General features: G+C 44.1%; 1 protein-coding gene across 2 annotated transcripts in view; it reads left to right on the forward strand.

Annotated features, from left to right (window-relative positions):
* Positions 1–20,567, forward strand: part of trak2 (trafficking protein, kinesin binding 2) — a 52,211-nt gene that overhangs the window by 11,474 nt on the left and 20,170 nt on the right. The window contains exons 4-12 of one of the 2 annotated variants that reach the window (XM_080720834.1): positions 7,349–7,396; positions 9,307–9,383; positions 9,507–9,623; positions 10,602–10,820; positions 12,835–12,913; positions 13,618–13,748; positions 18,367–18,441; positions 19,750–19,887; positions 20,391–20,470. In XM_080720834.1, coding sequence (XP_080576960.1) covers positions 7,349–7,396; positions 9,307–9,383; positions 9,507–9,623; positions 10,602–10,820; positions 12,835–12,913; positions 13,618–13,748; positions 18,367–18,441; positions 19,750–19,887; positions 20,391–20,470 — 964 coding nt within the window. The remainder of the gene's footprint in view (positions 1–7,348; positions 7,397–9,306; positions 9,384–9,506; positions 9,624–10,601; positions 10,821–12,834; positions 12,914–13,617; positions 13,749–18,366; positions 18,442–19,749; positions 19,888–20,390; positions 20,471–20,567) is intronic. The other variant, XM_080720835.1, reaches the window with a different exon arrangement.

A 20,567-nucleotide genomic window follows, 5' to 3' on the forward strand; every position in this document is an offset into this window, starting at 1 on the left:
CATGTAACTGCAATGAAATTGAAGCCAAATACATATTTTATGTATGGTTTATTTTGACCAAGTAACAGGCAGTAGAAGATAACAACTTTTTCAGAATTATGTGGTTATTTTTAGCCTAAAAACGTATCCTAAAAGACGAAAACTAAAAGTCTGAGACTAATCGCATAAGACTAAGACTAAAATGTTTTGATATTTAGTCGACTAAGACTAGGCTAAACTAAAACAATTTCAGAAGACTAAGACAAGACTAATGCCTCATTCACACTACAGATATATAGTTGAACGTTTAGCTTGGTAATTCAATGTAATCTCAATGGAAACCAGCTTTAAAGATTTCAAAGCTTTGCTTGGAGCGTCTCCTGGATCTTTAAAGCTGGTTTCCATTGAGATTACATTGAATTACCAAGCAAAACGTTCAACTATATATCTGTAGTGTGAATGAGGCATTAGACTAAAGGGTGTGTTATTCAAAAGACTAAGACTAAATAAATATTTGCTGAAAAAATTAACACTGAGTGAGTTAGAGAGAGAGAGTGTGGACATGAACTCCAGTGCATGGACGACTGTGTGCTTGACTGTACGCATTATGTGTGTTATCTTAGGAAGTGTTTCTTTTGTTCCTTTCTTTTTCTTTACAGCAAAACATACGTTGCAAATTGTTGGAATGAAAGGTGTATGCAAAAGGCTAGAAGGAATGCAATGATCAACTAGGGCTTTAGTTGAACATTAAGGGTAACTAAGTTTGGACACATTCTTAGAAAATATATTTATAATTATTATCATTGTTATCAGAAAGTATTGTCAGGTGCACGGTTGTGATAGCTTAGGGTAGTCATAAAAGCAGGAAAGGGTCCTATTTCTGTCTAGGCTTCACAGTCCAAAGCCTAACCTGTGTAATAAGATACTGCATGTCCTGTCTTTCCCACTGACACATGGGCACTCACTGTCAATCTATTTCTCTGCCCCTCTGTCTGGGGCTGTCTTTTGTGCCGAATGTGTTCTGTCTTTTTCTGTCTTGTCTCTGTGTCTTTCTCACTGTTATTGATTTAGCCTGCAATGAAATTAGACCAGCAGATGGTGTGTGTGTGTGTGTGTGTGTGTGTGTGTGTGTGTGTGTGTGTGTGTGTGTGTGTGTGTGTGTGTGTGTGTGTGTGTGTGTGTGTGTGTGTGTGTGTGTGTGTGTGTGTGTGTGTGTGTGTGTGTGTGTGTGTGTGTGTGTGTGTGTGTGTGTGTGTGTGTGTGTGTGTGTGTGTGTTGCGAGTACATTACACATAGACACAGCTGTGTAGTGCATTAGCCATGCAAGGCTTTCTCTTAATCTCTCAATCACTCTTTCTCTGAATTAAAAGCACACAGATAATCCTGGCTAGAACAGAAGCTGTCACACAAGGCGTTTACGAGCGCCAAACTCTAATGCACGTTTTGTTTTCTTGAATCCCCCGTTTATGTGCATGAACACGTGCCAACAGGGAAACTATTCACACATGCATTTTGAGTGTGTCCAATGGGTGTGCGTTGCGTTTGTGCGTCCGTGTGTCCCGTCCCAGAAGAATCCAGTGAGCTAGCCGGTGATACTGTAAGTGCAGCTGTGTGTGCAAAGCCAGACCCAGTGTCACGAGACAGAGAGAGAGAGAGAGAGAGAGAGGGGAGGAGATATGATGAGAGAGCGCAAGATAGAGAGACGTTTAGAGGAGAACAGCAGGGCGCTGGGGAGAGAAGAGTTGTCGGCGTCATGCCGGTGTTAAACTTCCACAATGACGAAATGGATGAGCGCTTTGCTGTGGAAGGTGAGCCTCAGGATTATGATGGAACCGTGAATGTGTGTGTGTCTCACCGCTGAACATGTTGATACTGTACTTTCAAGGTCACTGGAGTGGATGGAAACCCTGGTTGGAGGTGAGCGTGTGTGTGTGCGTGCGTGTGTGTCTGTGTATATGTACGTGCACACTCAAATTCGTGTGTGTGTGTGTGTGTGTGTGTGTGTGTGTGTGTGTGTGTGTGTGTGTGTGTGTGTGTGTGTGTGTGTGTGTGTGTGTGTGTGTGTGTGTGTGTGTGTGTGTGTGTGTGTGTGTGTGTGTGTGTGTGTGTGTTACTGTCCACAGTGCTGCCTCCGCTTACAGGCCCAGGCAAGCAGGAAATGGGTCTGAAAGGAGGTGTGGCCGTATGTTCTTGTTTACATTCAAACGAGTGACACACACACACACACACACACACACGCACACACACACAGAGTTGCCGCACAAAGTCAAAGTTTGTTATTCAATTCTTTAGTTCCCATAGTTATGTCCCGTGTTTGGTGGTTTGTTAAAATCACTCAAAGACTGATCTTCAGTTGACCTTGAAGTTTCAGTATGTGGTGAAGACTGGCAACGTGCACACTGTGGCACGTGCATTTCTATTGAATGAAATTCCGTTGCCTTCCTTCACTTTGTGGGTCGGCTGAACCACACTGTGCCAAGTCATGTTCTGCCGGTGCCGGTTTGTCTGCGGAGGTTCATTCCCTCACAGGTCAATGCGAGGTCATATGTTCACTGTCTTGGGCAGAGCGTCGGTGGTTATATTTGGACAGTTGGCAGTTGTATTGTAGATTGGGTCAGTGACCTTTTATAATATAAGTTGTTTTATTCTTCTTTGAACATAAGCTAGAAGTTGTCACTAAAGCAAAAAGGACCAGTGAATAGCTTAAATCTCAAGCAGTCTTTAGCTGATGTAAGCCTTTTTTCTGGGATAAGTCCACCCAACTTTAGCAGACGGAAGCTACGTGATTGCATTTGGATGGCTTTTGCAACAGTGGTTCAACGCCGTTGTCTACTTAGACTGGAATGCTTTTTAACAGATATTCTGATTGGACAGCAATGCAACAGCACTTCAATGTTAATTCATTTATTTTTGTCCTTTATTTAGATATTTACCCAGGGAAAGTTGCTGAGAACGGATGCTCATTTGCAGCAATGCCCTGCACACAGACAGACACGTACATGTGTGCATGACTGCATGCACCCGCCAATGTGTACACACGTGTGTATGGTTGCTGCACACACATTTGAGGTGTGTGTGTGTGTGTGTGTGTGTGTGTGTGTGTGTGTGTGTGTGCGTGTGTGCGTGTGTGCGTGTGTGCGTGCGTGCGTGCGTGCGTGCGTGCGTTCGTGTGTGCGTGCGTGCGAGAACGTGCAGCAATGTTGGCCCTGATTGTATGACTTATTTTGGGGGTGAGGTGGGGGGAGCAGGGTACAGTAAGGGCTCTGGAGAAGTGGTCTCACGTTGCTTGTTGGCTGGACAGTTGCTCTACTTTTGTAGGGGGCCTATAAATAGACCCTGAAGCATTCCTATAGAAATCTCTTAATGACATCCCCCTCCCTGCCACTCATGTACAGTACACACACATACTAGGGCATTCACCAAATATTCGAAAATTTGAATATCAAAGTCACTATTCAACGTTGTTCACCGAAGTCGAATATTCGCTTTTTTCTATTGTTTTCTCTTTAAAACATATAGTTTATAAAGCTTGGCGAGATAGGAAGTCATAAGAATGAGTTGTCAATGCTCTATACCAGGGGTTCTCAAACCTTTTTAGGCCGTGACCCCCAAAATAAACATATTTGAACTGGGAAGCACTTGGAATTGTAGGTATTACATTTAATGTGACTCAGTTCCACAGATAAATATTGTGAAAATAGCAGATCTACATGCTCACAACATGGGGCATGGTGGCGCAGTGGTTAGCGCTTCGCCTCACAGCTAGAAGGTCCTGGGTTCGATTCCCGCCGGGGGACGCTGTGGGTGCTGGGGGCGTGTTTCTCCCTCCGCGTCATCAGCGCCCACACCCTAGTTGGGGTCGGCGATAGGGCCTTTCTGTGTGGAGTTTGCATGTTCTCCCCGTGTCTCCTAGGGTTGATACCCTCACAAAAACATGCAGTAATCCTGGTCTCAATAATGCCTCCCCCTTGGCCAGCCGGGGCGCTTGATGGAGGGGAAAGGAACTGGTTGGAATAACGTGTTCCTTCCACGCGCTACGTCCATCCCGGGGAAATCCCCCCTGTCAGGTGAAAAGAAACAACTTGGACTACTCATGCATTGAAGGAAGCATGAGGTCAGTCCGTTGTCTCCCCAGGCACGGCAGAGGGAGAGCAGAGCCCAGGATTACATAGGCAATTGGCACTGGGTGAAAAATGGGTTGCAAAATCGTGGGATAAAAATTATAAAGAAAAAAAAATGCATGTTGATCGGCTATTCGAATACTTTGAGGTAGAATCATTCGAATACTAAAAATCACTATTCGTGAATGCCCTAGGGCCTAGTGTACACACACACGCACACACACACACACACACACACACACACACACACACACACACACACACACAGTGGCTGTGAGTGCAAAGAGGCATGGGAGAATCTTTGTGTCAGTCATCCAAAGTATTCTTATCATTTTAAGCCTGTTGAACGCCATTTCATTTTTCTGTCTAGCATCGAGGTATATTTAAAGATCAAAGATAAATCTAAATGAAGACATTTCATTCGTAATTAATAGTGTTCATTTTAAAGGGCTTGGAGTACCACGTGGGCTCAACATGGAGCTCCAGTCCAGAACGTTCAAACCGCCTTGTCAGTTGGGAGCGTATTTGGTCAGCTTTGTGCACTTTATTACTGTTCATAACATCATTCTGCTAAATGTTGCCTATTGGTTTATTTATTATGTTGAATTAAAATGTAGACATCAGAGATGCTCCGATTGCAATTTTTGGGGCCGATCACAGATCAATTGGAATCAGTATCTGCCGATACCGATATTCACGATCACAGCGTCAAATCCATAAATTCTTCTATTTATTGTGTTACTGTAGCAACATTTATATATTTAATGATTCTTCTTACAAAACATTGACATTGTATATTAACACATCTGCCGCCTTACACGTTTATAAACGTTCTATTTTGCCCAGCTATCTACCGCCTTACACGTTACTGTACGTTCTACCGTTTTTGGCCACTGGGGGGCACTGTTCACTAATATATGAGACAGCAATGTGTTCACAGCTCTTTGGGCAGCCTGTGATGCTGATAAAAAATTATAAAAATGTTATTCATGTAATCAGCTTTCTGCACACCTTCTTCAAGATGGCTGCCAAAATGGCCACCATCCACATGCTGTAATTGTTTGTGTGTGTTAATCTAAAAATAGATTTTTCTTGGGGTTGATTATATTTTTCTGCCAACTGCAAGGGGGCAATGGACATCTTCTGAGAGCTTATTTTTTTTCAAAAAATGTTAAAATTTTTTTTTTTTTCATTTTAATTTTTTGTAAAAAGCCGGGCAGTACTAAGATAGATTTTTTTTTAACCCTTGGCAGGCATTGTGTTAAGTATAAACATTAGGAGATTCCAATTCAACTTGTAGGAGTTGAAGCTGAGGTTAACATTTAGTCCCACAGATAAATATTGTAAAAATAGCGATTCTAGATTGTAGATCAGCAAAGCCGATACTGATCAACGCCGATAGAGGCATTATCGGCTGATCGCGATCACTCTCTAGTAGACATTTCAACACACTGTGTTTTCTGGAATAAAGTTAATAAAGGAAAATCTATTCAGTGTGTTCCCTTGAGTACACCAAACGCTGTATAAGTTGTATTTAGTCATACTGTTATTATTTTGGTCAGTGAGTGTACAGAGAGAGAAAGGGGACAGGCAATTCACTAGCCCAATCTGCCTTAGCTACACTTTGCAATGTCACTTTGGAACATGTGTACGTTGTGACGTTGATGCTGAAACAATATAGTGTGCCATCTTAATGGTTGACAAAGTATTTTAAAACAATGGACTCTGTATACTGTGTATATGTAGACTCTGTATACTGTGTATATGTAGACTCTGTATACTGTGTATATGTAGACTCTGTATACTGTGTATATGTAGACTCTGTATACTGTGTATATGTAGACTCTGTATACTGTGTATATGTAGACTCTGTATACTGTGTATATGTAGACTCTGTCTTTGACCAGCCTTTTGTCCATCTAGTTTGGTTTTATCATGACCAAAGGTCTTTAATGAATGACCTATTCATTAGTTCACATTACGCGTGATTTATACTTGTTTGTTTGCCGGTGTCTCGCAACTGGAAATAGCTGATTTACAAGCATTGTGATAGCTGTTTTAGTGCACGACACAGCATGCAACAAAGGTGTGTGTGTGTTGTGTGTGGTAAGAGATCAAGAGTCGATGTGAATTGATGATCAGTCAGATATTATGGTTACAGCATTTATATTATAGTGACTGAGTCTGCAAAGGAATGTGTGACTGCTGGTTTGTGACTAATCCACTGTGTCAGGAAGAATAATGCAGTGAACTGAGACGAAGCACGTTACCATGCACCTTAATGATGCATCAGTGGAACGATCACTAGATCCTCACTGCAGGTACAGGGAAGTAACATTGAGCCGAAGTGGAAGTTGGCTTATCAGATATGTGGGATATCATACTGTGTGTGTGTGTGTGTGTGTGTGTGTGTGTGTGTGTGTGTGTGTGTGTGTGTGTGTGTGTGTGTGTGTGTGTGTGTGTGTGTGTGTGTGTGTGTGTGTGTGTGTGTGTGTGTTGTTGACTATGTTCATGTGTATACATGTGTGTGTGCGACTGTGCACTCAGCTGAAGTGGTGTCCAGTAACAAGATGGTTTACATGTAGAGTGTGCGTGCGTCTGTGTGTCTTCCTGTTTTGTGTCAAAGATAGCCCTTCCCAGGCCTGGGTTATTTTCGAATGACTGACTGCAGGCTGAGACAGATGGACAGAGAGGAACGAGAAAGGGAGGAGAGAGAGAGAGAGAGGGGGGGTGGGAACTGGGAAGACAAAGATAGAGGTCACAGGAGGTGTGTGTGTGTGTGTGTGTGTGTGTGTGTGTGTGTGTGTGTGTGTGTGTGTGTGTGTGTGTGTGTGTGTGTGTGTGTGTGTGTGTGTGTGTGTGTGTGTGTGTGTGTGTGCATTTATTCGTGTGCACATGTGTCCTCGATCAGTTTCATGGCTGATGGACATGTGCTCCTCATTTTGTAAAGCCAGCTGATCTAGGGTTTCTCTCCTAACAGGAGCAGTACAGCTGTAAAGACAACTCACTCAGGTGCTGAAACCAGACCAAGTTTTCTAGTGTCTGTATTCTCTGTAATTACAGACTAGTACCTCTCTACAAGATAGAAAGAAACTTGTGCTTTCTATCTTTCCTTGCGCAACTCTGTTTCTCTCTCTCTCTCCCTGTCTGTTTACAATAAACTGGTTCCTTAACTTTGTTATCCCTATTCTTTCTTGCGTTTCCTTCTCTCTCTCATTCTGTTTCTCTCCTTCTCTGTCTCTCTCTAGCGTATCTCGCTCTGGAGCCCTCTCCCTATTCCCACCCTGGTTCCAAAGGTATCTGTTTCTCCCTGTAAAGGCCTGCTGTTCCTTGCCTGTTAACCGAGCATGAGAGAGGGGCTTTGGTCTTCCTGGTGGCCAAGAGAGGTGCACTCTGGAGGCCATGGAAGTCTGGAGCCCCTATCCATCTCTTGCATGTAGATGACGGACGGCAGACACAAGTCACATACAGTAGCGTAGGTCTGCCGCCCCACTGTAGATGGCTTATGGCAGCATCATTTAACGTCTTCATTTCCATTTCTAATTTCTTTGTGTCCTTGTAAGGCCACTGCCACTCACTCTGTGCACTCTGACCGCTAGCAACCACACATGTTAATGTCTGAACTGAAGGACAGTTTGGGCTAACCTACCAGTAAGGCTCCCTAATCGGGAGATAAGCGACCGTAGGTCACTTATCTCCACAAATAGGGCAAAAATGTGTTTTGCCAAAATCTTCCTGATCCATGTTGATGACATGAGTGTAGACATACTGTGTAGTGATTTTCGTGATTTTAGGGCAAAATCTGTAGGAGCAGTGTCCAAAAATGTGTTTTTAAAAATCGGCCTGGAGGTGGCGCTATATGGGACAGATTCATGTTGATGGGATGAGTGTAGACATACTGTGTACCGATTTGCGTGATTTTAGGGCGAAAATTGTAGGAGCAGTGTCCAAAAATGTGTTTTGCAAGAATCGGCCTCATGGTGGCGCTAGAAGAGGGCCATGTGAGAAATGAGGGGTGGGGTCGGTGGTCCCCGGGAATTCCCCGCTGGGGTGGTCATTTGGTCATGTTTGCGCATTTGGTAATTTTTTACATCTGGGGGTCCCCCATGGACCTGGGGGTCCCTGGAGCTCCGGGGGTCCTTGGAGATTGTAGTTTGGCAGCCAAGGAACGTGTGTGCAAAATTTGGCATGGATCGGGGCAACGGTTGCGGAGATATAAGCAGGGAAAAGTGTGACGTGTGAGGTGTGACAGACTGTCAGTCTGTCAGTCACACGTCATACTTTTGCCCTTCTCATATCTCCGCCACCGTTGCCCCCATCCATGCCAAAATGTGCACACACACTCCTTGCCTGCCAAACCACTTCCTCCACCCCTCAATTCTCACATGGCCCTCTTCTAGCGCCACCATGAGGCCAATTCTTGTAAACACTGCTCCTACAAATGCCACCCTAAAATCACGCAAATCGGTACACACTTGCTCTACACTCATGTCTTCAATATGAATCGGTCCCATATAGCGCCACCATCAGGCCGATTTTTAACACATTTTTGGGCACTGCTCCTACAGATTTTGCCCTAAAATCACGCAAATCGGTACACAATATGTCCACACTCATGTCATCAACATGGATCTGTCCCATATAGCGCCACCATCAGGCAATTCTTTTCAAACACATTTTTGGACACTGCTCCTACAGATTTTGCCCTAAAATCACGCTGCAACCTGACGGTCGCTTATCTCCCGATTAGGGAGTCTTACTGGTTTAGAAATGATATTTTACGTTAATAGCTAGGCTTTCCAGTGAATCGTGGGACATTTAGACAAGTATAATTTGCGACAAGTTGCTTGCGGTCAAAAGGCACTAAAAAGGGTCAAAGTAGGCTGGACTAGAACTTCTAACTGGAAGTACACAAAGTACACGGCAACAGGAAGTTGTGGTGGCCCTGTGCTTTCGGTAGACCCTTCCGGCAGTTGTTCTATGCCAGGCTTTATCTCCTCGTGAAATTAGATAAAACTGGGAATGAGGTTGGGGTCCAAGTGAAACTGACATGCTAGTCTAAGCATGTACTATGTATATACTTGGTATATATTCATTTTTCATCATGCTTTAGTGCTTGTTTTGTGCAGTGGTCTGTGAATGCAAGTAGGTGTTGTGTGTGGAGAAATGTGCTTGTGTCCTTAGTATTGTTTTTCTCTACCGTCAGTCCTCAGCGCAGACCGTGTGGAGCAGATGACCAAAACCTACAATGACATTGAAGTGGTCACACACCTTCTGGTTGAGGTAGGTTTGGAACACTCACGCTCACTAATAACAGCCACCGATTGGCTGGCTGAACACTCACACACACCAACAACAGCCACCGATTGGCCGAATGACTGACTGGCCTGTGCTCTGATTGGACAGCGGGACAGGGACTTGGAGCTTGCGGCACGGATTGGTCAGTCGCTGTTGCAGAGGAACAACCTACTGCAGGAACGCAATGAGGCTGTGGAGGAGCAGCTAACACAGGCCCTGGATCAGGTAGAACACACACACACGCGCACACACACACACACACGCACGCACGCTCACACTCACACGCACGCGCACACACTAGGCAAGTTTCTTTGTATAGCACATTTCAACAAGCAATTAAACATAGAAGAGTTAAGAGAATGAAAAAGAAGAATGAGATGGGGAAAAAAACAGAAATGTTATCAGATTTGAAAGAAAAGTTTTAGGAGTTTTGGGGAGGTTTTTTTTCCTAGATACATTTGGTACATTAAAGGGGTCCCACCATGAATTTCAAATTGTTCTAGTTTTGTTCTTCCCAGTATCTCTTCAAGCCCAAAAAAACCATTCATTAACTCTAAGCCTTGCCTTTCATTTCATTGATTTTCTGAATGGGCGTGTCTGACTCTGAACGGTATATATATATTTTTTAATTGGCCCCTTGCTTAGGTCACAAAGGGGCTCATTTCCTATTGTGCCCCCTCGAGAAGGGAGGCTATATTCTATTGAGACTATATATATATGAGGTGGAACCATGAGGTAAAGTGGTACTAAAATTGGCTTGAATTGGATTGACTCTACATGGTTCCCATCATGGTACCATGCTAATCTTCTTTGTATCGTTCCAATTTTAGCCCAAAGACAGCGACCCGCTGCCAACAAAGGACATTTTGGTATTGCATCTGAAACGGCTTGGAATTAGAGACAGACACAACATGAAATGTAAATATTAGAGTGGTTGTTTAGGCTAAAACCTGTATAAAACCGTATTATGGACCAATATTTATATAAAATATATATTCTGAAAAGCATGGTGGGGCCCCTTTAAAAAAATGCTGCTACTCCACACATAGTTTTGACTGGAACCAGGAAGTTCATGGTTCAGACAGAAACATGGCAGCCTTTTTGTTCCTACTTCATAGGGGAGATGAAGGTTTTTGTTCCTACTTCATAGGGGAGATGAAGGTTTTCACGCAGCACTGCGTCTCTGTGTCCTCCCTCCCCCAGGTCAACCAGCTGCAGCATGAGTTGGCCAAGAAGGACGAGCTGCTGCGCATGGTGGCCAGCGCCTCCGAGGAGAGCGAGACGGACTCCAGCTGCTCCACCCCGCACCGCCAGCCTCAGCACCACGGGGGCGCCACCGCTGCCGTGGCCCTCAGCCAGCTGGAGGCCCTGCAGTGCAAGCTGCAGGAGATGGAGGAGGAGAACCTCGCCCTGAGGTCAGAGGTACGCACGTGAGCCACGGTCAACTGGGTACGCACGGAAACACGCACACATTCGGACGCCAAGGTGCATCGGTGCTATCAGTGCAGAAATCAGTTCAGTGTAAGAGGCCAAGACCCACAACTATACACACAACTATGCTCTAGAACAGGAGTCTTCAACAGGGGGTCCGCGACCCCTAGGCAGTCCGCGGAGGTACTGCAGGAGGTCCATGAATTTGTTGCTAGATTTTAAAAAAAAAGCCATTCGTCTTTAAAAAAAATATATATATATATAAATAAATAAAAATCTATATTGAAAATAAATCATGATTCTGTCCATTTTGAATAGCTTGTATACAGGATTACTGTGCAATTGACAGATTGCTGATAGTATTGACATTGGTTCTCAGTTAATAAGGTGTGTTTAGAATGGCAGGGGTATGGCCACCCTGCTCGGCCTGTATCTTGTACATGTATGTTTAAAATAAAAAATATGTTAGCGCCGACCCTTCGAGGTGGTAGGGGGTCCCTACTCAACCCTTCGAGGTGGTAGGGGGTCCCTACTCCATCTCCCCAATCTCCCTGGCCTGAAAACGTTGAAGACCCCTGCTCTAGAAACATTGCAGAGAAGACCCATAATGATGTCATGCTCAATGCCCTTCACGCAAGCACGTAGGGTCTTGTTTTTTGTCAAATGTATACAAAGAGCTCCAGGCAGAAGGAGACAAAGGTATCCACACGCAGCTCCCAAAAAGATTAAAGTAATTGTAATTGCGACCGTAAGGTCGCAGTTTAGTATCAAAACCTCCACCGGCCGTCCGTCGGTCGGTCGGTCGGTCGGTCGGTCGGTCGGTCGGTCGGTCGGTCACACGTCACACGTCACACCTTTGCCCTGCTCATATCTGGGCTCGTTTGTGTATTGTATGACATCACGCCACATCATCGGCTGAGGACTGTGTGATGTCATCATATCTCCATATATGGAGACATAAGTTGCTCATGCCCAAATATGGGCTGGTGAGGTCAGACTTAGTGTGATGCGTAGGTTATCTCCATATTTGGAGATTCAACTTCAATGGGTAACCATGGCAAATCACACCGTACACAAATGACCCTTATATAAGACCGGCATTATCTACCGACAGCTGCTATAAGCCAACCCTGGCGATAAGGTCTGAGTCGAAGAAATGCTTCTTTCCTGGTATAAGACCGGCATTGTCTGTCGTACATTTCGGTCAATTCCAGTGGGGATGCCATTGAAAAGTTAATCTAGTTGTACAAAGTAATCAAAGAATGGGTTGACTGGTAATTATACAGTGTATGTAGTGATTATGTCTAAACATTCAGAGGTTATTACATGTATTTCCTCCCTAGTGAGAAACACAGGCAAACTGTACTTTTAAATATATACAGTACATCATTTTATATAACCATTATTGAAAAGGTAGATCTTTGTAATTTCGGTCCGCCTATAATGACCACAATACAATTAGGGATACCAAGGTGTTCGCCTGAATGTGTCAGTTATATCAGTGGTTCTCAACCTTTTCAGGCCGCGACCCCCAAAATAATCCTATTTTAACTGGGGACCCCCCACCCTGACGAGCACAAAGAGTTGAGGCATTACATTTTGTGTAACACGGTTCTATTGTGAAAATAGCAGATCTACATGCTCACAACGCCTCGCAACGTGTTGTGAGCATGTAGATCGTCTATTTTCACAATTTCTGCCTCTAATATTTGACAATTTGGCCAATGTTTAATTTGTCACTTTAGAGGTATTAAAAGTCCTTAAATTGTCACTTTAGAAATGTGCACACCCTCAGATACACTTAAACTTTATGTTGGTTTGTTTAATGTTGAGTGAGAAAAGAATGTTGCACATTAAGTTAATCATCTGGGGACCCCCCCCAAAATAATTTGGGGACCCCCCTGGGGGTCCCGACCCACAGGTTGAGAACCACTGCCGTAAAGCACAGACTAACACAGACTCGGCGTGTGTTTGTGACGGTGTGAATGCGTGTCGTCCTCTCCAGGCCTGTCATCTGAAGACCGAAACCATCACTTATGAGGAGAAGGAACAACAGCTGGTCAGCGACTGCGTCAAGGAGCTACGTGAGTCACGACGCGCTCACACACGCAAACAATATGCAAAAAGACATGCACTCGCTTTTCTGCTTGTGAAACACTTTTCTGTGTGGTAGTGCATTCACGAATAGTGATTTTTAGTATTCGAATTATTCAACCTCAAAGTATTCGAATAGTAGAATATTTGACAGGACTGGCCAAACTGTCAAATATTAAGTAAGCAAGAGGCAAACATTGTGAAAATAGCAGATCTACATGCTCACAACGCCTCGCAATATTTATCTGTGGAACTGAGTCACATTAAATGTAATACCTACAATTCCAAGTGCTTGTCAGGGTGGGGGTCCCCAGTTCAAATATGTTTATTTTGGGGGTCACGGCCTAAAAAGGTTTGAGAACCCCTGGTATAGAGCATTAACACATTCATCCACCAGGGGCATTGACAACTCATTCTTATGACTTCCTATCTAGCCAAGCTTTATAAACTATATATTTTTTAAAGAGGAAACAATAAAAAAATTAAAATAAGCGAATATTCGACTTTGGTGAACAACATCGAATAGTGACTTTGATATTCGAATATTTGGTGAATGCCCTACTGTGTGTGTGTGTGTGTGTGTGTGTGTGTGTGTGTGTGTGTGTGTGTGTGTGTGTGTGTGTGTGTGTGTGTGTGTGTGTGTGTGTGTGTGTGTGTGTGTGTGTGTGTGTGTGTGTGTGTGTGTGTGTTCCAGGTGAGTCCAACGGCCAGATGGTGCTTCTGACCGACGAGCTTTCGAAGAAGAACCAAGACTTGATGAAGCACCAGGAGGAGATCGCTCAGCTCCTCTCACAGATAGTAGAACTGCAGCACAGAGTCAAGGAGGTGATGAAGGGAGGGAGGGGTGATGGGGGAATAGAGGAAGAGAAGGAAGTGAGTTAGTGGAGCGGCGTAGCTCTTGAAACATGACAAATCGTTCAATTTTGCGATAAAAGCGCCAAACTTGGTAGATATGTTCATTGATATATTTGAAACAAATCTGGATATCGGGCCATCAAAAATTTTGATTTTTCAAAATGGCCACTAGCGGTTTGTTAAACCTTCCTAAATCACCCTCTAGAAGCGACAGTTTTAGTGATAGGAAGCTGAAATGTTGCATGCTGTGTGTGCATGTTCATGTCAATTGGTTAAAAGGGGGTGTGGCAATGGGAGTGGCCTATCATAAAAAGGTGCATAACTTTGATATAGATGCACAGATTTGCACAAAATGTTGTGGAAAGGTTGGTCACGACCCAAATAACAGCTGAGTAACTGTTCACACCATCTTCTAAAAAAGGGGTTTGTCATTAGGACCAGTGTAATACCAGTGTAGTACCAGTACAAAACCAGAAGCTCCCTGCAGTCCAAACACCCAGAGGTCGTAGCGGCACGGGGCAGGGTAGAGGAAGCATGGCTTGGCTTTGCATGTGAGCCTACTGTGGAGAGACGTGGGATACTGAACGAGGCCAAACAGCTTCTCTTCAGTACCTATGATAACATCAAGGGGGAGGAACTGAAGGAGAGGGTGCAGAGAGTCCAGGCAGCGCATGGTGAGAGGCAGTATGGAGAAGCCTGGACGAGGACGAGGACCAAGGAAGAGGACCAAGGAGGGACAGGTAGAGGGACACACCAGTGAGGAGAGGGTAGCGGGTAGCGACCTGGTTCAACCACTTCCGAGGGCTGCTGGGCACAACATCAGATGGAGAGGAGGAAGATATACCATCATTCCTCCAGGACCTCAACATCAAGGATGATCCCTTCACGGTCACTGAGTTTGCCATGGTGAAAAACACTCTGAGAGAGGGTAAGAGTGCTGTGCCGGACGGCATACCCCCAGAGGTCGTAAAGAACTGATGTCTTGACCACATCATCCTACAGTTCTGTAACCTTGCCCTGCTAGGCAACTACCGAGGCATCAGCCTGACCTGTATTGCAGCAAAGGTCTACAACCGGATGATACTAAACCGGATTCGGCATGCCATCGACCCTCACCCGAGGAAAACCAAAATGCCTTTCGAGAGGAGAGAACCACATTATCCCAGATCTTGGCCCTGAGGAGTTGAATTGAGGAGGTGAAGAAGAACAACCTGATGGGAGGGAGCTTCTGGTATTGTACTGGTACTACACTGGTATTACACTGGTCCTAATGACAAACCCCTTTTTTAGAAGATGGTGTGAACAGTTACTCAGATGTTATTTGGGTCGTGACCAACCTTTCCACAACATTTTGTGCAAATCTGTGTATCTATATCAAAGTTATGCACCTTTTTATGATAGGCCACTCCCATTGCCACACCCCCTTTTAACCAATTGACATGAACATGCACACACAGCATGCAACATTTCAGCTTCCTATCACTAAAACTGTCGCTCCTAGAGGGTGATTTAGGAAGGTTTAACAAACCGCTAGTGGCCATTTTGAAAAATCAAAATTTTTGATGGCCCGATATCCAGATTTGTTTCTAATATATCAATGAACATATCTACCAAGTTTGGCGCTTTTATCGCAAAATTGAACGATTTTATAGCCACGCCGCCATTGTATATAGCCATTGTGACAGCCAAGTAGGGCTGTCACAATTATGACATTTTACATGACGATTAATTGTCACTCAAATAATTGTGATTAACGATTTAATTGTGTTTTTGTCGTTGACAATTACATTTCTGTTTGGCTTTTTAGGCTTTGAAGTTGCACATGGTAGATATTACACATAACCTAAATATACAAAGAAATTACTGACATATTTGACAACTTTATACTTAAAAAAAAGACCATTGATACTGGAAATAGCCGATCTACAAGCTCACAACACGTCGCAATAGACCATATTCACACCGTGGCCATCTTGGATCACATGACTTCCTGGAGTAGCAACCTGCATTACAACCCATTGAGAACAATGGAGCGATGGTCCCAAAATATGAGTTCTATTCAACCAATTTATTTTTACCAAATTGACAAATGGGCAGATGACAACTTCAAGATCCCCAAAATGATTAAATAAAAGGGTATATCCACAATATGCATGGTAGTTAGGTTGCAGTGTTACACTGTACACAGACTTCCTACAGTATGCAGACTAGTGCTTGCTCTGCCATCATATAGTTAATATTACTGTATTGTGATTTTTGCATATTAATCAGAAACAATCTAACAACAAATAGTTAATATGATAGTGGAGCAAGCACTGCACAGATAGCAAGTCTTTGTGCACAGTAAGGTTGAAACCTAACTACCATGAATATTGTGGATGTACCCTTCTATTTAATCCTTTTGGGGATGTCGATGTTGTCATCTGCCCATTTGTCAATTTGGTAAAAAGAAATTGGTTGAATAGAACTCATATTTTGGGACCATCGCTCCATTGTTCTCAATGGTTTGTAATGCAGGCTGCTACTCCAGGAAGTCATGTGATCAAAGATGGCCACGGTGTGAATATGGTCTATGTGACGTGCTGTGAGCTTGTAGATCTGCTATTTCCACAATTTTTTACTTTTTTTTTAAATATATGACAATTTTTCAACATGGAAACGATTATGACGATTATGAAAAACAATCGCGATTATGTCAAATAATTGCGATTAGACGATTATGTAATAATTGTGGCAGCCCTAGAAGTGAGGAGATGGGGCACGAGCGTGGGACAGAGTAGAGATGGATCATGAGGGTAAAAATGAGAGGTGTGGAGATGGGAAAGGGAAAGAGAATGGAGTGGGTGGAGAACATGTGGAGGGATGAGAAAAGAGGAGATGGACAGGGAGGGAGTGCAGGGAAAAGAGGAGTGGAGACAAGGAAGGGAGGGGAAATGGTAGAATTTAGCTACAGCCAGGAGTGTCGCACCAAATTCTGGGCCCTGGGTACAAGGATTCACTGCGGCCCCCCATGAATGTTCTTCATAGGGCGAGGGGGTTTAACCCATTTAGACTGCATGGGAACGCATTATTACGCATTATTTTGTGCTTTAACTATTGAAAAATAGCAGATCCGTGCCGCGCTGTGAGCTTGTAGATCTGCTTTTATTTCTTTTCTTTTTTTCTTTTTCTTTTGTGCAAGTCTTTCCTTCTAAGGTTTTTTGAAAAACCTATGTTTCTATGTCAGTGGTGCTCAAAACCTGTTCATGTCAAGGACCCCCAAAATGATATGTATTTGGCCACGGACCACCATCTCATAATATTTACTTCCAGGGACCCCCCCCCCCCAGAAGCAGAATTTGAGTTATAAATGTTTGCGTAAAAAATACATATATTCACACATGTTCACGACTTTTAGAAAATAACAGATCTACAAGCACTCTGTGCCGCGCTGTGAGCTTGTATATCTGCTATTTTTCAGTAGCTAAAGTATCAAATAATTAAGGCCCCTCCACCTTGGGCTTCAGTAACTCAGTCCCACTTCCCCCCCTTGTGACGCCCCTGACTACAGCAGAGTCAAGGTGGTGAGGTAGAGGAGGGAATGGAGGAAGATGAAAGGAGGAGTGGAGGATGGTGAGTCACTCCTCTTCTCCCAGGTAGAACTACAGTTTAGGACTAGCTAGGGAGAGTGTGATCTCAGTCACAGTGACACACGGCAAACAAACTGTATGAAGCCCTGCTAGAAGCTATATGGATCAATGGTAGTTAGATATGGGCCAGTGTTGATTTTGTCGACTAAAGCCCTTTGCACACAGGACAGTTGCGTTTTTTTCGTTTGCTGCATGAATAAAACGCATTGGATTTGGTGTGCAATGCTGTGCGGAATCGGCGCTGCGGATCCCAAAAGGAGTCATAAAAGGAGTGATGAGTTTTTTACCGCATGCGACAAGACGCACGAATCGAACTGGGTTCGATCGAGAAAAAAACGCACGGCGGCAGCCACTCGTCGCACGGCTAATTCGGAGCCGGTGTGCATGAGGTCATAGAGAAGCATTGTTTTCTTTTCAAAAAATTATATTGTCCGTTTTATCCGTGCGGTTAAACGCGCCTGTGTGCAAAGGGCTTAAAACTATGACGAAAAATGTGTTTTTTTTTTTCACTGACGAAAACTAAATAAAAACTAAGCTGTGATGACTACAACTAAGACTAATATATTGACAATTTCGTCAACAAAACCAAAACTAGACTAAAACGTTAGGGAGGGACTAGTGGAGAAGAGAGTCATTTATGTTTGGTTGCTGTCAGGTGTTCTGCAACGCGTTGTGAGCTTGTAAAGCTGCTATTTTCAGCACGCAAACAAGTGTAAAATCATTACGATGCCATCAAGGCCTGCCAAAATGCATTTTAATTGACTAAATCAACTGTAGATTTAGTCGCCTAAATTCTTATGATATTCAGTCAGTCTAAAACAAAATCAAAGGTTGCTGTCAAAAACAACAATGATATGGGGCCCCATGCATTGTAAAAGTCTTCCATTGTGTGTGATTGAATGCAAATACAGTCAAAATGAATGGTGTGGATTGTAACTGTGTGTGTGTTGTCTTTGCAGTTGGCTCTCGAGAAGGAAGAGCTACGAATTCACCTGCAAGCATCCAAAGAATCTCAAAGGCAACTAACCGCAGAGGTGTGTGTGTGTGTGTGTGTGTGTGTGTGTGTGTGTGTGTGTGTGTGTGTGTGTGTGTGTGTGTGTGTGTGTGTGTGTGTGTGTGTGTGTGTGTGTCTGTCTGTCTGTCTGTCTGTCTGTCTGTCTGTCTGTCTGTCTGTCTGTCTGTCTGTCTGTCTGTCTGTCTGTCTGTCTGTCTGTCTGTCTGTCTGTCTGTCTGTCTGTCTGTCTGTCTGTCTGTCTGTCTGTCTGTCTGTCTGTCTGTCTGTCTGTCTGTCTGTCTGTCTGTCTGTCTGTCTGTCTGTCTGTCTGTCTGTCTGTCTGTCTGTCTGTCTGTCTGTCTGTCTGTCTGTCTGTCTGTCTGTCTGTCTGTCTGTCTGTCTGTCTGTCTGTCTGTCTGTCTGTCTGTCTGTCTGTCTGTCTGTCTGTCTGTCTGTCTGTCTGTCTGTCTGTCTGTCTGTCTGTCTGTCTGTCTGTCTGTCTGTCTGTCTGTCTGTCTGTCTGTCTGTCTGTCTGTCTGTCTGTCTGTCTGTCTGTCTGTCTGTCTGTCTGTCTGTCTGTCTGTCTGTCTGTCTGTCTGTCTGTCTGTCTGTCTGTCTGTCTGTCTGTCTGTCTGTCTGTCTGTCTGTCTGTCTGTCTGTCTGTCTGTCTGTCTGTCTGTCTGTCTGTCTGTCTGTCTGTCTGTCTGTCTGTCTGTCTGTCTGTCTGTCTGTCTGTCTGTCTGTCTGTCTGTCTGTCTGTCTGTCTGTCTGTCTGTCTGTCTGTCTGTCTGTCTGTCTGTCTGTCTGTCTGTCTGTCTGTCTGTCTGTCTGTCTGTCTGTCTGTCTGTCTGTCTGTCTGTCTGTCTGTCTGTCTGTCTGTCTGTCTGTCTGTCTGTCTGTCTGTCTGTCTGTCTGTCTGTCTGTCTGTCTGTCTGTCTGTCTGTCTGTCTGTCTGTCTGTCTGTCTGTGTGTGCGTGCGTGCGTGCGTGCGTGCGTGCGTTAGGGCATTCACTAATAGTGATTTTTAGTATTCGAATTATTCGACCTCAAAGTATTCGTATTGTCGAATATTCGACAGGACTGGCCAAACTCTCAAATATTAAGTAAGCAAGAGGCGGACATTGTGAAAATAGCAGATCTGCGCCTTGCGTTGCGTGCGAGGCGTTGTGAGCATGTAGATCTGTTATTTTCACAATATTTATCTGTGGAACCGAGTCACGTTAAATGTAATACCTACAATTCCAAGTACTTGTCAGCGTGCGACCATCTGTGTTTGTCCCTCTAATATTGTGTGTGTGTGTGTGTGTGTGTGTGTGTGTGTGTGTGTGTGTGTGTGTGTTCTTTTCAGCTGAATGAGCTTGCAGAGAGGAATGCAGAGTGTGTGGGGATGCTGCATGAGTCCCAGGAGGAGATTAAGGAGTTGCGTAATAAGAATACGCCCTCTGCTGGGATGCGGCGGCACCTGTCCTATGGACTGTACCCAATGGTAAGGATAACATTATAACACCTGTCTTACGGACTATACCCAATGGTAAGGATGACATTATAACACACATTTTGTGTGGGTGAATTTGTTTTGCCATAATATCCCAACCCATTGGTTTAACACATATCCGTGCCATGATAAATACATCTTGCAAACTCCCAACCAGCTGCTTAAAGGAGTAGTTCACCCCCAAAATGACTTTTATTGTTTTGATTACTCATGCCATGGAGACTTGAGTTCAATAATTTTTCTAGTTGTTGTCGCATTCCTAAGACTAAAATTTGATTACAATAAATGTACCCCCATTTTTTGCCTTGGGAATGCGACAAATACAAAACATTTTATTTAACTCATTTTTGGGGTGAACTACAAAGTACAAGTGTACATACGTACTGTATATCAAGACATTTTAATAAGTGTGTGTGTGTGTGTGTGTGTGTGTGTGTGTGTGTGTGTGTGTGTGTGTGTGTGTGTGCGCGTGCGCGCGTGCGCGTGTGTTGCAGGATTCCCTAGCAGCAGAGATTGAGGGCACGATGAGGAGAGAGATTAGTGTGGAAGAAGAAACGGCGGTTCAGGAACAGAGGTTTCCCTTCCACTTTTTTTTTTTTAAAGAAAGTGGGCGCTCCACTTAATGAACCGTCCTACCATCTCTGTGAAGACAATACACTAGAGACTGCTGT

Source organism: Nannobrachium achirus (genome assembly GCF_963921795.1).
Source record: "Nannobrachium achirus genome assembly, chromosome: 24".
NCBI lineage: Eukaryota > Metazoa > Chordata > Actinopteri > Myctophiformes > Myctophidae > Nannobrachium > Nannobrachium achirus.